This window comes from Dermacentor silvarum, chromosome 4 (genome assembly GCF_013339745.2).
Source record: "Dermacentor silvarum isolate Dsil-2018 chromosome 4, BIME_Dsil_1.4, whole genome shotgun sequence".
Lineage (NCBI taxonomy): Eukaryota > Metazoa > Arthropoda > Arachnida > Ixodida > Ixodidae > Dermacentor > Dermacentor silvarum.
The window spans coordinates 124,038,722-124,055,717 of record NC_051157.2 but is presented as its reverse complement, the minus strand read 5'-3'; the positions used below and the strand labels follow the sequence as shown (position 1 = coordinate 124,055,717).

The window sequence follows — 16,996 nt, the reverse complement described above, 5'->3', positions numbered from 1 at the left end:
ATTATTACCATGAAGTATTTTGCAAGAGGTGATTTCTTGGCGATATTAGGTCTCACTTACCCATATCCAACATGACATCAATTTTGCTGTCGATGTGCGGGTCGATGTGTTGTTCTTTCGCCACAGAGCCTAGTGAAACAGCAACAGGTCGCACGCACGTTAAATAAATTAAATATTGTCTGCACAATAGCTAACAAAGACGGCTTATCTGACTTGGCAGTTATTCACCTCACAGCACCTATCAACTTGTGCAACTCAACTCAGAGAGAGAGAGAGAGAGTGGTTAGCTAAATCTATTAATTGGAAAATGCACCTGTGATATGCGTTAGTTCAGTGTATGGTAGCTCAATGCTTTGCTTCAGATTACCAATCAGAGTGAGAATTATATTACTTCAGATTGATAGAATTTCAACCTATGGTGTACAGAAGGAATTATATAAGTCGTATGATAGGATATTGTGACATATGATATAAACGGATGATATATAAGTAATTTATTATGAGGCTGCATTTCGTTCTGTATCTGTAGCTTCATTCAAAGTCAAGAAAATACGCCGATAGAGAAAACTTCATTACTTCTCGGCTTCAAGCCGAAATCGAGACATGGCCCATAAATGGAAATATATCTAAGGCAATTGGTCGGATTTCCTTATTCAGCTAAAACGGCATTGGGATTTCGCACGCGAGTAATGCCTGTTTCTTCAAGGAACCCAATTAACCAATGTGAAAGAATATTGCTACATGTTCTCCATTAAAATTGTTAATCATCGTCATTGGAGTGCAGTACGGAAGGGTCGGGGCATGCGTGGTGCCGCGCAGTGTGTAGCAAGTGACGTCATCTGCGACGGGTGCAAGAGCCAAGTTGCGAGGTCAAGCCGATAAGATGGACACCATGGTAAGGCGCTGTGTCATTACGCAGCCAGTTTTGGAGGTATAGTTGTCTGCTGCATTTCGGAGGCACGGCCAAGTCGTAGGAGCGGCAAAACGGAAACGTTTGCTTTGAAACACAAAATCAGGCTTCCCACAGCTGGATGTCATCTTGACACCCACGTATTTATGGCGAGTGGTCGCGAATCCGCGAGTTATCTCTGCTCAGGTGCCGTAATTTCGGAATCTAACGAGCAAAGTTTTTTCCGACAAAAGAAAGAGGACCCGAAAATTGCCTGCCTGTTACAACCCCGGCTTCGGCAACAGCCTACGGTAAGAACTTGTAGGCTGTAGAGTGGGTGAGGAAACAGCGGCGTGGGCACCATGCTAATCCGCTGTCTGTTCATCACGCAGTTCGCCGGCTACGTTGCTGCCTCCATATTCGGGGATGCTGCCGCGCATGCCCCTGACGTCACGCAGCGTGTGGCCTGGTCATCGTTCCCTCGCCGCGTCATGGATGTGACGGACAGTGCACGTGTGAACTGCCCTAACTTCCTTGCGGATAGCAGCGACGGTTTGCTTCTCGCTTCTTCGGCTCTCATCCCGGATTCTGCGCTGGACAAGATTAACGTCACACTCCACGGCCCAATCATCGACATCCCTAGTTCCACGTCTGCATGGTTTACGGCTATAAAAGCGTCGTCGGTGGATTCCTTCATCAGTGGGAGAGGCAACAGCGGCCTGGGCACCATGCTAATCCGCTGTCTGTTCATCATGCGGGTATGTTTCCTTGCCAGTCTTCAGTGCATCCGTTCTGATGGCTGATGTATGCTGCTGTTTCCTCGCCCACATGATCGCTATCACGGCTTTGCCTATATTTCATTGTATTCTGTACTCCTAAGTTTCGTCCGCAGACATTTACTAAGCGGAGGTGTGGAATCTAATCCAGGTCCAGACGCCCATCCTCAGCCCGATCCTGCTTCACAACCCCAGTTGACGGACCTTAATAATCAACCTACGGTTGCGGAAATGTTTACTGAACTTCTGAATGACAAAAGAAATTGGTTCAGGATATTGCTGAAATCAAAATGTTTCAGTTATCTGTCAACGCAAGGTTTGAGGCTTTGGAAACCCGTGTACATTATCTGGAATCACCCTCAACGTCTAGTGATGCGCAGATTTCGAATGATCACCTACGTGCTCAAATTCAGCAACTAAAACGCGCTATCTCAACTCTCTCTTGCAGACATGACAATTTAGGAAACGGGTCGCGTAGAAACAATATGATTATACATGGTCTGAGTGAACGCCCTAACGAGAATTATCAGGCGCTTTCCACCAACGTTGCAAAGTGGTTTCAGGACACACTTAAGGTTGCATGTCCGCGCATAGAAAGGTGTCATAGACTTAGAAATAATATTGTGAGGCCGGGCGCGTCTCGTTATCATGAAGCTCTCGGATTTTCAGGATAAGGTGCTCGTGTTGGAAAAATTGCAATAAACTTAAAAACACTGGCTTCCGTGTTTCTGAAGACTTATCACCCCAGGTTCGCAATATTCGCAAGAGGCTCTGGGAGGCGTCTGCCGCTTATAGGGATAACAGATCATCTGTCCAACCTCGTTTTGATCATGAATTTATTGACAAGGTGCGATATTATTGTGACAGCACATCCAATACTCTTGTCAGATCATCTCCTGGCTTAAATCCGGCGAGGTGCATAGCGTTTTGTGTTGCTATGTGGACCGGTTTGGGGAAGTTACAATGTTCAGAGCTGGTGAATGTTTTAATGCTGTGTGCTTATGTCTGTTTTCTTGCAATTAAGAACACATGCCAGCATATGATGTCCATACTTTGCAGAAATTAAACTCTGGCCCCACTAGAATAACATAAGAAACCAATGCTGTTCAGAAACGTCCTGTGATTGATTATATGGTTCGTTACTCCATGGAGCATGTGTAGTGACGAGTATGTCAGTTGATGCATTAAGCATGTTCTGTACACAATGAACAAATCTGAATACACTAAGCAAACAGTTCATGGAACTGAAGCAATAATAACAGTATTGAAACCATATTCATCGGGTGCCACGCTCACACAGTGTGTCTACTATGCTTTGTTGTTGCAGCAGGCAAGCTCCAGCGAGGAGGAGGCCACTGCTGCCCACGTGCCTCTCCCGGCAGCCCCACCCCATGTTTCTGTGGGCACAGAGCCGGGCACGAGTGGCACTGCACGTAAGGCATTTTAACAGTAATCGCAGTGCGAAGCCTTCAGAACAAAGTACTGCCTGTTCTGGCCTTTTAAACAAAAAAAAAATTATTCCACATAGTCACCTACAAAGAAACACAAGAAGTCCCTGTTATAATGTGACTGTGAAAGGCGAAACCATATTCTGTTTGACTATTCATACCACTTGTAATGCAGCTTCTGTAGCGTTCAAGTTGTGTAGAAATGAATATTTGTGCAGCATTTTGTATTGCTGTGGTGTCGCTTTATTTATTTATCAAAATGTGAGGCTTATATTGCCTACAGTTTGTTGCCGGGGAATATTTTCCTATATTTCCACGTATGATAATGATTCAGTGAATGTTCAACATACAAGGACACAACAAATTTTTTATCCTCTTTGCCCATTTAATTTTTAAGGACCGTCAGCTCAGCATCAGCCCCGGAGGCTACCTCGACAGCAGCAGCCACTGGAGGATGCAGCCCGCGGGGCAGCATCTGAATACGCCAGGCAGGGGCATCTGACGGAGGCAGCAAACGTGGAGGCCGTCTGCTTCCACCAGATGCTGCTTGATCAAAACAGGCAGGTAGGTACAACTCACCCAGGTTGCCATTTTTAAAGAAGGGATTAGTGTGCAGTTGAATTTACCTTACAACCTAATTATTCACGAGTGGCATCAGGATTTCTTGGGCTCAAGTGTTCATTGGTTCGTGTACTTATGTACCCTCTGTGAGGGGCTTTCTCATTCTGTTACTTCGCAAGTTACAAAAACTTTCCATGGTTGCATGTACCACCACAGCATGTGCATCTTTTGTAGGTAAATTCAGCCTATCACCGACATTGACTTCTTAGCGACAAAGGTGGCTTGGTAGCATTTTGGTAACCGATCATATACAGTTTGCACTTTAACTTTTCACGTCATATGCATACGTTCTCACTGCCCTCTAGAGTAGCCGAGCTGAAAGTGTAACCCTTATAAACACCGTGAAACGAAAAATGTAATTTCGTATCCGGTAGCTGCAGTAAGTGCACTTTTTTTGCATCATCATCAGCAGCTGGTGGAGGAGCTGAGGGCCTCCCGCGCGGTGCAGCAGCAGCTGGCGGTGGAGATGAGGGGCTTGCGGGAGGTGATTGCCCTCATCGCAACCACCTTGCACCAGCTCGTGGCTGCCCTCGCCCATGGCCTTCGCAGTGCCCGCCTGCGCGCGTTTATTCGTCTTTTTCTACATACTCCCGCCCCCCAGTAGCGTTGTGCAATTCAAGTTTGTACAATTTCTGCACTGGCCTTCTTATAAACTTGCCATCTTGAGCTTTCACACGGCAGGCTCGGATGATTCCATCTTGACCAGGGAAGACGTCCACGACTCGTCCCAGTGGCCAAATACCTCTAGACATGTTAGGCTCCTCGATGAGTACTGCATCATCTACTTGTAGACAGCTACTAGGATGCGATGGGTAGATGTGAAGTGCCCGCAGCTCGAGGAGGTACTTTTTCTTCCATCGGATCCACAGCTGGTCCACGAGCTTCTGGCGGTATCGCAACTTCTTGCTGAGGTCGCGTAGCCTGAGCACTTCGAGCTTCTTCGTCACTGCTGGTTCGCTCTGGAGAGGCAAGAAATGAGCTCCCGACCACAAAATGAGCAGTACATAGTGGAGAAGGCTCTCTAGCGTCCGTATGCGTATAGGTTATAGGGGTATTGAATTGATAACCGCTTCTACGTCCAGCAGTACGGTCTCAGTTTGTTCGCTGTTAAGCTTGCTCTTTCCGAGCACTTTGTATGCTGCCTTGTTGTCGCCCTTCGGTGCGATGATGGCAATGAGGCTGCCGTCCACGCAGCCGATGACGCCGGGAATGCCGCGCGTCGAAGGAAACCTTCTTTCACGGCTGCCTTTTCCGCCGACGTCCTCAGGAAGTGGACCCACTTTTTGCGGGTCCCGGCGTGGACGATTGCCTCCGCCACGCGTCGTACGCACTTGCTGACCGCAGGCTCCGTCACGCCAATCGTCTCCTCGCTCCCAACGGACCCTGAAAGCTGCCCGTCGCGAAGAAACGCAACGCGCACAACACTTGTCGCTCCACCGACAGCGCTGTTGATCGCACGCCTTCGAGCTCCTGCGTCACATCGTCGCACAGCCACAGCACAGTTTCCTTCCTCGGACGAAAGTGCTGCCGAAACACGTCGTCTGGCATGTCAAACGCGTCCTCGGCCTCCCTCCTTCCGCGCCTCCGGCCGAGCTGACGAGCCGCCGCCGCCAACACCAGCAAAAACGCCGCCATATTTTATTCCAAGCGGAACGGGGCACTCGCCGGTTATTCCATGACGTTTCCTGTTTTGATCGGCATAATTTAGCATAAGTAGTGCGTAAACTTCACGATGACGTGTCGGTTTTTGCGGTTTCGTGACGTCGCTTGACGGAGAGGCAAAGTGGGCGCGACCTCAGACATATGAGCCAATCAGCGAGTGTCGATCGTCAACTTGGAATCAAAACAGTTTGGAATCATTTTACGTTATAGCGCCCCTAGTCTCCTGCGTAGTTCTTCTATAGCTTTTTTTCCCCCTTGGTGTGGCACTTAAATTATTTTCTTTCCACTCCAACAATTTGTTACCCGTGTTTGTCTTATCATTTGCTCCATGACGTCTACAAGTTATTCTCAGACTGGTGTAGGAAGTGCGTCTATTTTATTCTTTATACTTTATTGCGATAGCAATTATATGGACACTTCACCGGATTTCTGCCGTCGGCGTCGTCGTCGCCGTCGCCGTCGCCGTCGCCGTGACGTTCCGTATAGATAAAATCTTCGCCCGCGCCGTATGCCCCAGCTGAAGCGTGGGGGGACCGCGCGCTATCACGGAGAGCGAACGCACTCAATCTCCCACGCGCAAGCAAGAAGCGGAAAGCCAGCGCCGGAGGGAGCAGGGGGGGGGGGGGGGGGGGGGGCACTCTTCTGCCAACAACCCGCCGCTCGTCCGCACCAGTCTCTTATCTCCTCCCACGCGCAAGCCAGGAAGCGGAAGCCAGCGCCGGAGGGAGCATGGGGGGGTGCACTTCTACGCTTCACAACAACCGCGCTCGTCGTTCGTTCGACCGGCACCGTCCTCTTATCTCCACACGGCTCTGACCTTTATGCGCTCAGTTTCCGTTGATAGACCGCACGTACCTTCGCCCGCGCGGGCGAAGGTACTTTGCGCTGCCAGCGTTTGGACGGTCGTTGTCTGCAGTCATTCAGTGTGAGTCTATTCATGTTGTTTGTGCGCGCTCACACCACGCTTGTTCATTCAGTTAGTAATAGTCGGGCCAACATTTTTCCGTTGAATCTATCAACCATGTTTGTTTGTGCGCGCTCAATTTTAAGGTTAAAAATTTATGATCGCTGCCCAGCGCTGCCCACTATTGTTTCCCTGTCTATTACTTCGTCATTTGGTGTAGTCGTTCACAGAGAGTTTCTGAGGCAACGGTGTAGTCAATGCAGCACTACAGGTTTCCGCATTTCCACGTTATATGTACTTGACACTAATTCTCCCTGCAAAAGGATTCTGTACATCGCACAGATACAGCACAATTGTTCTACCACTAGAACTAAATATTAACTTATGCTTTTGCTACTACTGCTGTTGCTACTACTTTTGCTGCTGCTACTACTACTAATCTTGCTTGGATTTCAAATGTACTCACTCCTTAAGTAGACTCACGTGAAGACAACTTGAGGAATGATAATTTACTAAACGTATTGTTAATATTGATAGCAATATTCGTAAAGCAACTGCGTAGAGCTGCTCACAATGAAAGCATCGAAACGCATATACAAGATTTGGGTGAAAAATAAAACTGCATAAAAAAATATCGCTTCTTTTTGGGCAAGGGCCTGCGCTGCGGCAACGATTCCTTCCAGTAGAGGTGGGATAATATTGTTACGGGTTATTCTGTTAGAGAGGGTTTATTGGGACACGACGTAGCCGACAGTATTGAGCGCCAGCCTAGATTCCGTGATCGCTAGGCAAAGGTCCTTTTCTTCCACGCCCTCTTATCGCGTGTCGCACTACAGCTTAAGGCACATACCCAAATAGTAATAGACTTTCACGCTTGTAACACATGCCCCCATGCAGACGATGCTCACCGGGCAAGTCAAACAGTATCTCGATAGGTAAAGGGCTTCAGGCGGGCAACATGAGTCACTTCAGTCGTTGAAGAGCGTCGACCATTTGAATGGAGGAGCGCTATACAGTAATTCAATTCGCATATATGGTCTAGAACAACATAAAGTCCAACATAGTGTGCCAGTAGTTTTTCGCACAACCCACGTTTTCTTGTTGGCGTCCATAGCCACACTAAGTCACCTGGATCATATGTGACGTGTCGGCGGTCATAACGTGCCTTTGAGCGATCTTGTGAAGCAAGAGGGCGCAAATAAGGCGTTGGGCTTCTTCTGCACGACAGATGGTCTCATATATGCAGGCATCATCGTGGTTCATAGACGGGAAGATCGTATCAAGGGTATAACGTGGCGGTCGGGCGAAAGCAGAAAGAAGGGGCTGTAGCTGGTAGTTTCGTGCTGGGCGGTGTTAAATGCATAAGTAAAGAAAGGTAGAACACTGTCCCAATTATTGTGATCTGTTGAGACGTACATGGACAACATGTTCGTGAGAGTTCTGCTGGTGCGTTCCGTAAGGCCGTTTGTTTGTGGATGGTAGAAAATTTGAACAACATAGACGAAGCATGTCTTCCACCACATCTGCAGTTAACTGTCGCCCACGATCGCTAATAACCACTTTAGGAGGCCCGGGTCGCAGAATGAAAAATCGTAGCAAGAAAAGGCACACGTCGGCTACAGTAGCCGATGGTATTGCAGCCGTTTCACAGTAGCGTTTCAGGTGGTTAGGGCACACAACGATCCAACGATATTCGTTAGAGGACCGTGGAAACGGACTGAGAAGGTCGACGCCGACTTGCTCGAATGGAGTCCTTGGGGGTGGCCCAGGGTGTAGTCTACCAGGAGGACTACTTGTGGGACGCTTGTGACGTTGACATTCGTTGCAGCTAAACATGTCCTGCCGCATCGTCTGATGGATATTAGGACAGTAAAATCTTTCTTGAAGACGGCAAAGCGTTTTAGTTGCTCCCAAACGACCGGAGGTTGGTTCATCATGCCTAGCCCGCAAGATGGAAGTAGGTAGACTTTTCGGGACCACCAGAAGATATTGTGAGCAAGTGGTAGAACAGTTCTTCTTATATAGGAGCCCATCACGTCTGCAAAAACGATTGGCTATGGCTTTCTTCTTGGTAGCCAGCAGTTGCTTTAAAATGTCGTCGTTTTGAAGCTCATTCTTAAAGGTATTTATATTAGGAAACGCTCGCTCCAAGGATACGATGTAGCGGTCGAAGTTGTCCGCGTCACAGTCAGTCGTTGCAAGAAGTAGCCGCGAAAGGCAGTCTGCGTCGGCGTGCCGTCGACCGATTTCTCAGGAAACGGCGAAGTTGTACTCCTGTAGACGGAGTGTCCAACGTGCAAGCCTACCAGATGGATCACGCAGATTGACGAGCCAGCACAAAGAGTGATGGTCTGTGATGATGGTGAAAGGGCTTCCGTACAGGTATCACCGAAAGCGCGGTACTGCGAAAATCACTGCGAGACATTCCTGTTCCGTTACGGTGTAATTGCGGTCGGGCTTGCTTAGAGAGCGACTCGCGTACTCTACGACGTGTTCTTTGGTGTCCAAGTGTTGAATAAGAACAGCGCCGGTGCCAATACCGCTAGCTTCCGTGTGTAGTTCTGTGGGAGCCGCAGGGTCGAAGTGTTTCAGAGCGGAATGGGACGTCAAATGGAACTACACACGGACGTCACGAAAAGCAGACGCACATTCTGGGGTCCAGTCAAATTGAACGCCTTTCTCAAGCAGACACGTCAGTGAATGCGCGATGTGAACAAATCCGGGAATAAATCGACGGAAGTATGAGCAAAGGCCCAAGAGGCTTCGTAGCTCTTGTATTGAGCGAGGCTGCTGAAAGGCTTCGACCGCAGCCGTTTTTGCTGAATCAGGTCTTATGCCTTCTTTGTCCACTAGGTGACCTAGAACCAGTGTTTGGCTTTGCCAAAGCGACATTTCTTGGAGTTTAATACCCAGCGTGCTTTGCCTAGACACTCTAGCACACGATTGAGGCGTGCGTTGTGTTCACAAAACGTGCGTCCGGAAATCACATCATCCAAATAACACATGCAGTCTTCCCACTTCAAACCACGCAGAATGTTGTCCATCAATCTCTCAAAAGTTGCAGGCGCCTTACACAGCCCGAGTGGCATCACATTAAATTCGAAAAGTTCGTCTGGTGTAACGAATGCCACTTTTTCTTTGTCTGCCTTGTGCATCGGAATCTGCCAGTATCCGGACCGCAAGTCTACACTAGAAAAGTATAAGGCTGAAGAAAGGCAATCTATAGCATCATCAATCCGGGACAAAGGCTATGCGTCTTTCTTGGTAACGGCGTTGAGGCGGCGGTAATCAACGCAAAATCGCCATGTGCCTTCTTTCTTTCTGACTAGAATTTCTGGGGCTGCCCGCGGACTACTCGACTCTTGGATAAGGTTTTTCTTTAGCATGTCACGGACTTGGTCATTGATCACCCTGCGCTTCGAAGGGGACACCCGGTGTGGCATTTGTAGCAGAGGCTAGTGAGATCCTGTGTCTACGCGATGCTGTAAACGATAAGGGGGAAAGGATGGTGGAGCCTCTTGCTGGGAAACGTCTAACACCACGAAGTGCTTTCGTAGCATATTTGTGAACTCCTGACGTTGGTTAGTACTGAGCCATTTGTTTATCATAGCCATTATGGAAGTGTCGGTCGCGCATGCTTCTGAATGGGACTCATCCGTGGCATCTGGGCTTTCTGCAAGAATGGTGAGTGCCAAAACTTGATGTTCACAAATAGCCGCAAGTTTCAGACCCTCCGTTAGTATTGTGGGTTCATTGGAGCGATTTATCGTCCATAAGACAGTATGACCGTCAATAACCGACAGCGTGCAGTAGGGGACTACAACATTCTTCGTAACGCAACTAAGGGGAACGGGCTCTACGGTAGCGTGAAATGTTCTGTCGGTTGCAGGACCACGGGCGACTGGGACACTTTTTGCAGACAATGGCGGTACGTCGTTATCTGCGGACACACAAAGAGCACTTTCGTAACACGGCGGGTGATCCACTAATATATGGCCGGAACGTTCGAATCTACAGTTATTTCACCCCTGCGGCAATCAACATTGGCACCATACAGCTTCAGAAAATCAAGGCCCAGAATTACTTCATACGTAGCACGAGATAAAAATACGAACTCCGCGTTAAATGCTTTACTACCCAAGCTAACTTCAACACTGCACACACCTACACGGTATAATAGTTCTCCACTCACTCTACGAAACATATCGGCACTTTTCGTCCTAGCAGGCGTTTGAATGCGAGACTCATTACTGAAATGGTCACTCCTGTGCCGACTAAGGCCATTGTTGAGACGCCGTCTACACTCACACACACCTTATTTTTAAACATGCAAATTGCCGGAGGTATTTCTGTCAAAATCGAAGACGGTCCAGCGGCCTCCCCTCCAACGGCCGCGCTGACTAGTTTTTGGGCGAAGGCGACGGGTAGGGGCGCCGGGGAGACCGTTACCGGCGTACTCGAGGAGCAGGCGGTGGTATGAAGCTCCGATCGGAGGCAGGGGAACAGTTTGTCAGTGTTCCCGGGGTCTCGTTGGACCTACCGCTTGGATAGGTGTACACACGGCCAACGCTTTGCTGGCCAGGTATTGTTGATCGGTCGTACCTCGGCGGCTGGCGAGGTGGTGGGCAACGTTGCAGTACCTGGCAGTGTGGCCCTCGACACCACAGTTGTAGCGGAAGGAAGGAAGACGATCGGCGAAGTGTTGTCAAAGCACTCAGCCGGCAGAGGTCGTCGAACTGGGTGCATCATCTCAGTACCCTGAACAGGAGCCGTCCGCCCTTGTGCACCACGACTGGGGTGAAAGCGCTGCCCATACCGCTGTTCTGACATACACGTCTCCGGATGTCGTCACGTAGTTCCAGCGACATTGACGTCCGTGACACACACAGACAGTGGAAAAGTAGCGCATGGTGCTGCCGGCGCTGAGTGAGATACTGGGTACGTAGCCGGCGGTTGAACTGTGTTGTACATTAATTCATTGTGTCGCCGCAGTTCTTCGCGTACTATTTCCCGGATAGCAGAGGCAAGGTCGGTGGATGGGCTCGTATCGACGTTGGCGACAATAGTCAAGTTTGCAAGTCGTCCAAATTTGGGTGCAATACGACGTGTCCTCAACGAGTCAAATGTGCGGCAGCCACGCAAGACATCTGAGACGGAGGTGAGGTCTTATTTACATATCAGGAGATTGTAGACGTCTTCTATGATAGCTTTCAAAAGATGTCCGACTCGGTCTTCTTCAGACGTCCGTGGGTTTACGATCTTGCACAGCTTGAGCACCTCTTCTATATAAGTAGTGCATGTCTCTCCCAGAGTTTGAACACTTTGGGAAAGTGTTCGCTCCGCACGTTTCTTTTTTTCATCAGAGTCTCCAAAACATTTCCCTATTTCCTCAACAAACCGTTCCCATGTTGTTAAAGACTCTTTGTGATTCTCGAACCACATCATTGCGGTTTCTCTCATAAATAAATAAAACGACGTTGTCAAGCTTGGTGACCGAGTTGAAGTTGTTATATCGGCTCACCCGATTGTAGTGCGTAAGCCATTCGTCCACGTCTTCTCCCGCTCTTCCTGCGAACGAGCCTGGTTCCATGTAATGTTGTGGGGTGCAGCTGGCGTTGACCTTTGCGCGGTTGCAACTAGCGCTGGGTCTGGTCCTCCGTTCTGTGGCGTGATGACTGTTGTCAGCGAGAGACCGGTAAGACAGCGGCTCCGGCGAAGTTCAAGCGGTTGCGAGTCCGTAGTACGGCGACGTCGTGTACCCAGCACCTCCACCACTCTGTTACGGGCGGTCTTAAGCGCTAGCCTAGGTTGTTATTGTTGTTGTTGCCTCAAAACATGGCTCGTACCCACAGCCTAGGTTCTGTGATCGCTAGGCAGACGTTCTTTTCTTCCACGCCCTATTATCCGTGTCCCACTACAGCTTATGGTACATACCCAAATAGTACAATACTTTCACGCTTGTAACAATATCAACTTTCTTGAATATGCATCGAATATCGAATACTGACTGGTTCAAAAACGATAGCTAATTAACAGAAATAAAGGTAACACAAGGTAACTAGTTTTATTTAAAAACTCTATAGTAAAAGCCTGTCAACAGTTTTTAGAGATTGGTTACAATTAAGCTTTCCCATAATGAATGATGGCTGCTGTACGGCTAGCTTTTCAAGAATGCTAGGCATGTGTTTACCGGAAAGCTATCAGGATCGCCGGAAGAAAAAGGAACAGCTCAAGTAAACGTGTGCCCTACACGCATGTAAAAGACGCATGTACAGTCTGTTTCACACTTAGGGGAAAACTCGGAGCGCATTTCAAGGCGCTCCGAGTTTTCCCCTAAGTGTGAAACAGACTGTGCATCACTCGTTGTAGCTTAAGCGATATACTTGCCACATGACTAGACTGACAAATCCCTAAATGACAGACTACAAGCAAAAATCTCCGGTTGTCATGCAGGCTTCCGCAGGGAAAGCGTAAACAATGCTTTCAATAATTCTCTTGCTGCTGTACTGCATCGAAAACTTATGCCGTTCTTTCACTACTGATAACCTCGATACATCGTTTGGCAAAGGGAGAAAAGTAACCAGGCTGTAACAGTCGGTTGTTTGAAAATACAGATATTTGGTCAGTTTTCAATATTCGAAAATGCCGAGTGTTTATTTTAGAATACCACGATCCGTGCGCACTGCTCGATTTGTACTCGAAACTTCGAATATTCGGCCAATCCTACTTCCTAGCTGATATCCAATGCATATTCTTTCATCTTTTAGCAAGGCAGTAATATACTCACCCACTTTTTGCAACGACTTCGTAATTCCACCCATCTTAGGTAAAGCCGGTCTCCGAAGCGCTGTTGTCGCCGCCACTAGAACAAATATTAAAACACGTATATTATGTGCCATTGCTATAACATATCTATTCAGGTAATATTATCGTGCAGTGAATGTGGAATACTTATCAGTGCTATTCGAGACGTTTCAACATAGAAGGATAAAGTAATTAATATACAGCTCAGGACCGATTACCATAGCATTGACGAATTCTCTGATCGCGTATAGTTTTGAAGTTATCTTTGTTATTGTAAACCATGAATGCTTGTGAGACAGGTCTATACTGCCCATAGGCAGCAGCCATTATTTTGTTCGGCACATGACTTGGTTACCGATACCTCGAAAGAGAAATAATGCTGCAGAAATTCTGAGTACTGCCTACTAATGCGTTTGAATTCTTTCGCTCGGCTGCTACTTCGCTTTTGCTTACTTATTCAGCTAGCTTGGCTATGGTATTGGGCAGCTAAGCACGAGGTCGCGGGATCGAATCCCGGCCAAGGCGGCCGCATTTCGATGGGGGCGAAATGCGAAAACACCCGTGTACTTAGATTTAGCTGCACGTTAAAGAACCCCAGGTGGTTGAAATTTTCCGTAGTCCCAAACTACGGCGTGCCTCATAATCAGATCGTGGTTTTGGCACGTAAAATCCCATCATTCATTCATTTAGCTAGCTTATGCATGTATAGCCATCGCTACCAGTCATCTACTGTTACACTATTATAACAATTACATGTGTTCACTTGACCAATTATGCATTTATTTTGCAGCTATATCGTGCCAACTCAGCCGAAACGCCATCACAACCACTTTAGTTTTTTGCCACACCAAAGCATTTGTCTTTATTTTCCTTGTTTGTTTTTGTACGACCTTGACGCGGTGACGGCAACGTAACCATCTTTTAATTTTTTAAGGATACAAGACCTCTACTATTACACTATTACATCTACCAGTCAGCTAGTTTATTATTTTTTATACTCGGAAATCCTAAAGCAGGCCTATGTGCATGCAAACCCGTAATGCGGGAAATTAATCTTTCAAGGAAAATACCCTTTCAAATGGACATGAGAATTGTTACCTGTATTATCTTTTTTTATGTTTTCATTTTCCATTCCTTGCTCATTGATTCTAAAGCTACCCGTCATCTGCATTTACACTATTTGCAAGAGTACATCTCTTAACTTCGCCAATTATGCATTTAATTTCCAGGTATAGGATGTGGCAATTGTCGTGTTAAGGAAATATTTTGCAGGGGTACTCGCCAAACGATCATTACATATAAAAGAAGTCAGAGCCCTTCCACCCTGTGAAGAGGGAAGTTCACCGAAGCTGGCTCTTAGGTGGTATTTGCTATGTTCGAGTATAGCCATATTAGGGATTTGGCCATGTTGAATTTGGATACAAAATGGTAAACCGACCCCTTCGCTACGTACTCGGGAACGAGGCTTCGGTGCCGGCTCCGAGTAGCACAATGGGGTATTTTTTAACGCTTACACGATGGCTAAACAATGCCCGGCTCTGAAAGAAGTGGCTCGGCGTCACCAGGCGACGGCATTTCCTAGCGCGTTCCTCAAGCTTTTGTACGCTTTTGTACGACGTTCCCAAGCAAGAGATCTTGACCAGCAGGGTGTTTTGTAAGAGTCCACCTAGTGGACTGCCCACTTTGGCTATCGCGATTGGCTCCAGCCGCACGAGTGAGAAGGAGCCAGCCAGTCTCCTTCGCCTTCGCGCTCGTGAAGCTGCAGTCAATCGCGACAGCCGAAATGGAAAATCCGCTAGGTGGCCTCCTACAGAATACGCCCCAAGGCTCCGTATATACAACCAACGCTAACGCGAACTCCTCTCACACCCTACTCCTCCGTTGACCTACATTTATTGCGATAGCAATTATGTCGCTCTCGAAGTCAGCGTCAGACAATTCACCGTCCGGAAGAAAGATAAGTTTCTGAATTTCTCCATCAGTCAGCCACTTTTTTCTTTTGACATCACCATGTATATATGAAAGACAAAAAATATGACCATATATGAGGAACGCTTATTCTATTCGACAGAATGAACACTCTAGCTATTGCTTTGCTTTACCTACAGCACAGCAAAAAATTGCCACAAACGATACCACCCTACATGTGATCAGGCCTCTGTATGTACCCGTTGTTGCTCCTGGGAAACACCACTTTTGGCGAGTAAAAGATTGTACAAATTACGGCCACACCGTCTAGCCTCCTCATAAATGTCGTACAAGGCCTTATGAGCCTAAGTCTGACAGTTGCCATAGTAGTGTCCTATACCGCCGTAGCTGAACAAATTTACTCATGTGTGCGGTCCTTGCGCTAGCACCTCTCAGAACAGTCAAGAAAAACAACAACAAAGGAGCGGTGCTGCCATCTCTACGTATTTACTTCAAGCTCAAGATGCTCACTAGCCTTGGTACATTCTACAGATGGCGCCAGCGGTATCGTTCCGCAGGATGCGTTCAAGAACAACCAATAGTTTTTAGGCTATTGTTCCTGGGCAACAGTGGGCACTAAAGGGTTAACGCTGTCGCATTAGAACGCGCTGGTTTCAAACTGGGAGATACTGGAAGACGCTCGCTTTTGCAATACGGGCATCAGCAAAACAAATAGTGGAGTAACATTATTTATTCAGCACTCATTGGTAACGAAATCAGAGACTGGGTGGAGCCGTTCAAGGAATACACTGTACCTTAGGAATCCCTAGGATACATTTTTATTTTTCATTTTTATTTACCAAATACTGCAGGCCCTTTAGTGGGCCCAAGCAGGAGGGGCATAAGAATACAATACTGCACAATGAGAATTGCATCGCAATGACAGCAAAAAACAAGAACAAAAAAAACATGAGCACTTATTTACAGTGGGGCATGTTAGAGCAGTAACAGGAGAAAACTTGTACAAATGCAAAACATGACTATGGATAAGAAACAATCAATTTGTCAATAGAGTCGATGGACGTAATCGCATCAGAAGGCAGCCTGTTCCATTCTTCAATTGTGCGTGGATAGAAAGAATACTTAAAGGCGTTTATTCTGGCGTGGTATGGAGTTAGGGACTGATCATGATTATACCTTGTATGACGAGTAGTGAGGGGCACAAGATACGGATAAGGACTCGTAGAAAGTTTATTGTTCTTTAGTAAAAAATAGAAATTTTAGTCTTTGGATTTTCCTTCGTGCTTGAAGTGGTGGAATGCATGTTCTTTCATTAAAGCGGAGGGAGAGTCGGTAGTACGGTATTTGGAAAAAATGAAGCGTACGGCTTTCCGTTGGATTGATTCCAGTGCCTCAATATTCTGTTTTGTGTAGGCGTCCCAAACTGAACAAGCATACTCTAGTTTTGGTCTGATGAGACTATAGTATGCTAAATGTTTTACCCTGGAAGGAGTGTTTCTTAGTTTATGGCGGAGAAGCCCAAGTTTTCGGTAGGAGGACGAGCAGACATTCGCAATATGATTGTTCCAGCTTAAGCTGTTTGTTATGGTAACACCAAGGTATTTATATTCATTAACCTCTATTAGGGGATGCGATGGAAGGGTGTACGCAAAGGAATGCACAAGTTTTTTATTAGTAATCTTCATAAAAACAGTTTTTTTCGGCGTTAAGTTGCATATCCCAATTACTGCACCACGTGTCAATTTTCTGGAGGCTAGAGTTAAGCAGAACTTGGTCATGAGGACAGTTAATTTCGTTGAACAGTATGCAATCATCAGCAAACAGCTTAATCTGAACCGGTTCGGTTATAATACTGACAATATCATTTATATATATCAGGAATAACAATGGGCCCAGTACAATTCCTTGAGGGACACCTGAAGTAACTGGTAAATCATTTGAATGATGACCATCAATATTAACG

At 47.1% G+C, this 16,996-nt stretch overlaps 1 protein-coding gene across 4 annotated transcripts in view; it reads right to left on the bottom strand.

Moving 5' to 3' along the window:
* LOC119448875 (uncharacterized) overlaps positions 1 to 16,996 on the bottom strand; it is a 149,699-nt gene that overhangs the window by 110,777 nt on the left and 21,926 nt on the right. For 3 of the 4 annotated variants that reach the window (XM_049666033.1, XM_049666034.1, XM_037712087.2), the window contains exons 2-3: positions 13,088 to 13,162; positions 61 to 129 (exon numbers count right to left, since the gene is read on the bottom strand). In XM_049666033.1, the coding sequence (XP_049521990.1) occupies positions 61 to 129; positions 13,088 to 13,162 (144 nt within the window). The remainder of the gene's footprint in view (positions 1 to 60; positions 130 to 13,087; positions 13,163 to 16,996) is intronic. The other variant, XM_049666035.1, reaches the window with a different exon arrangement.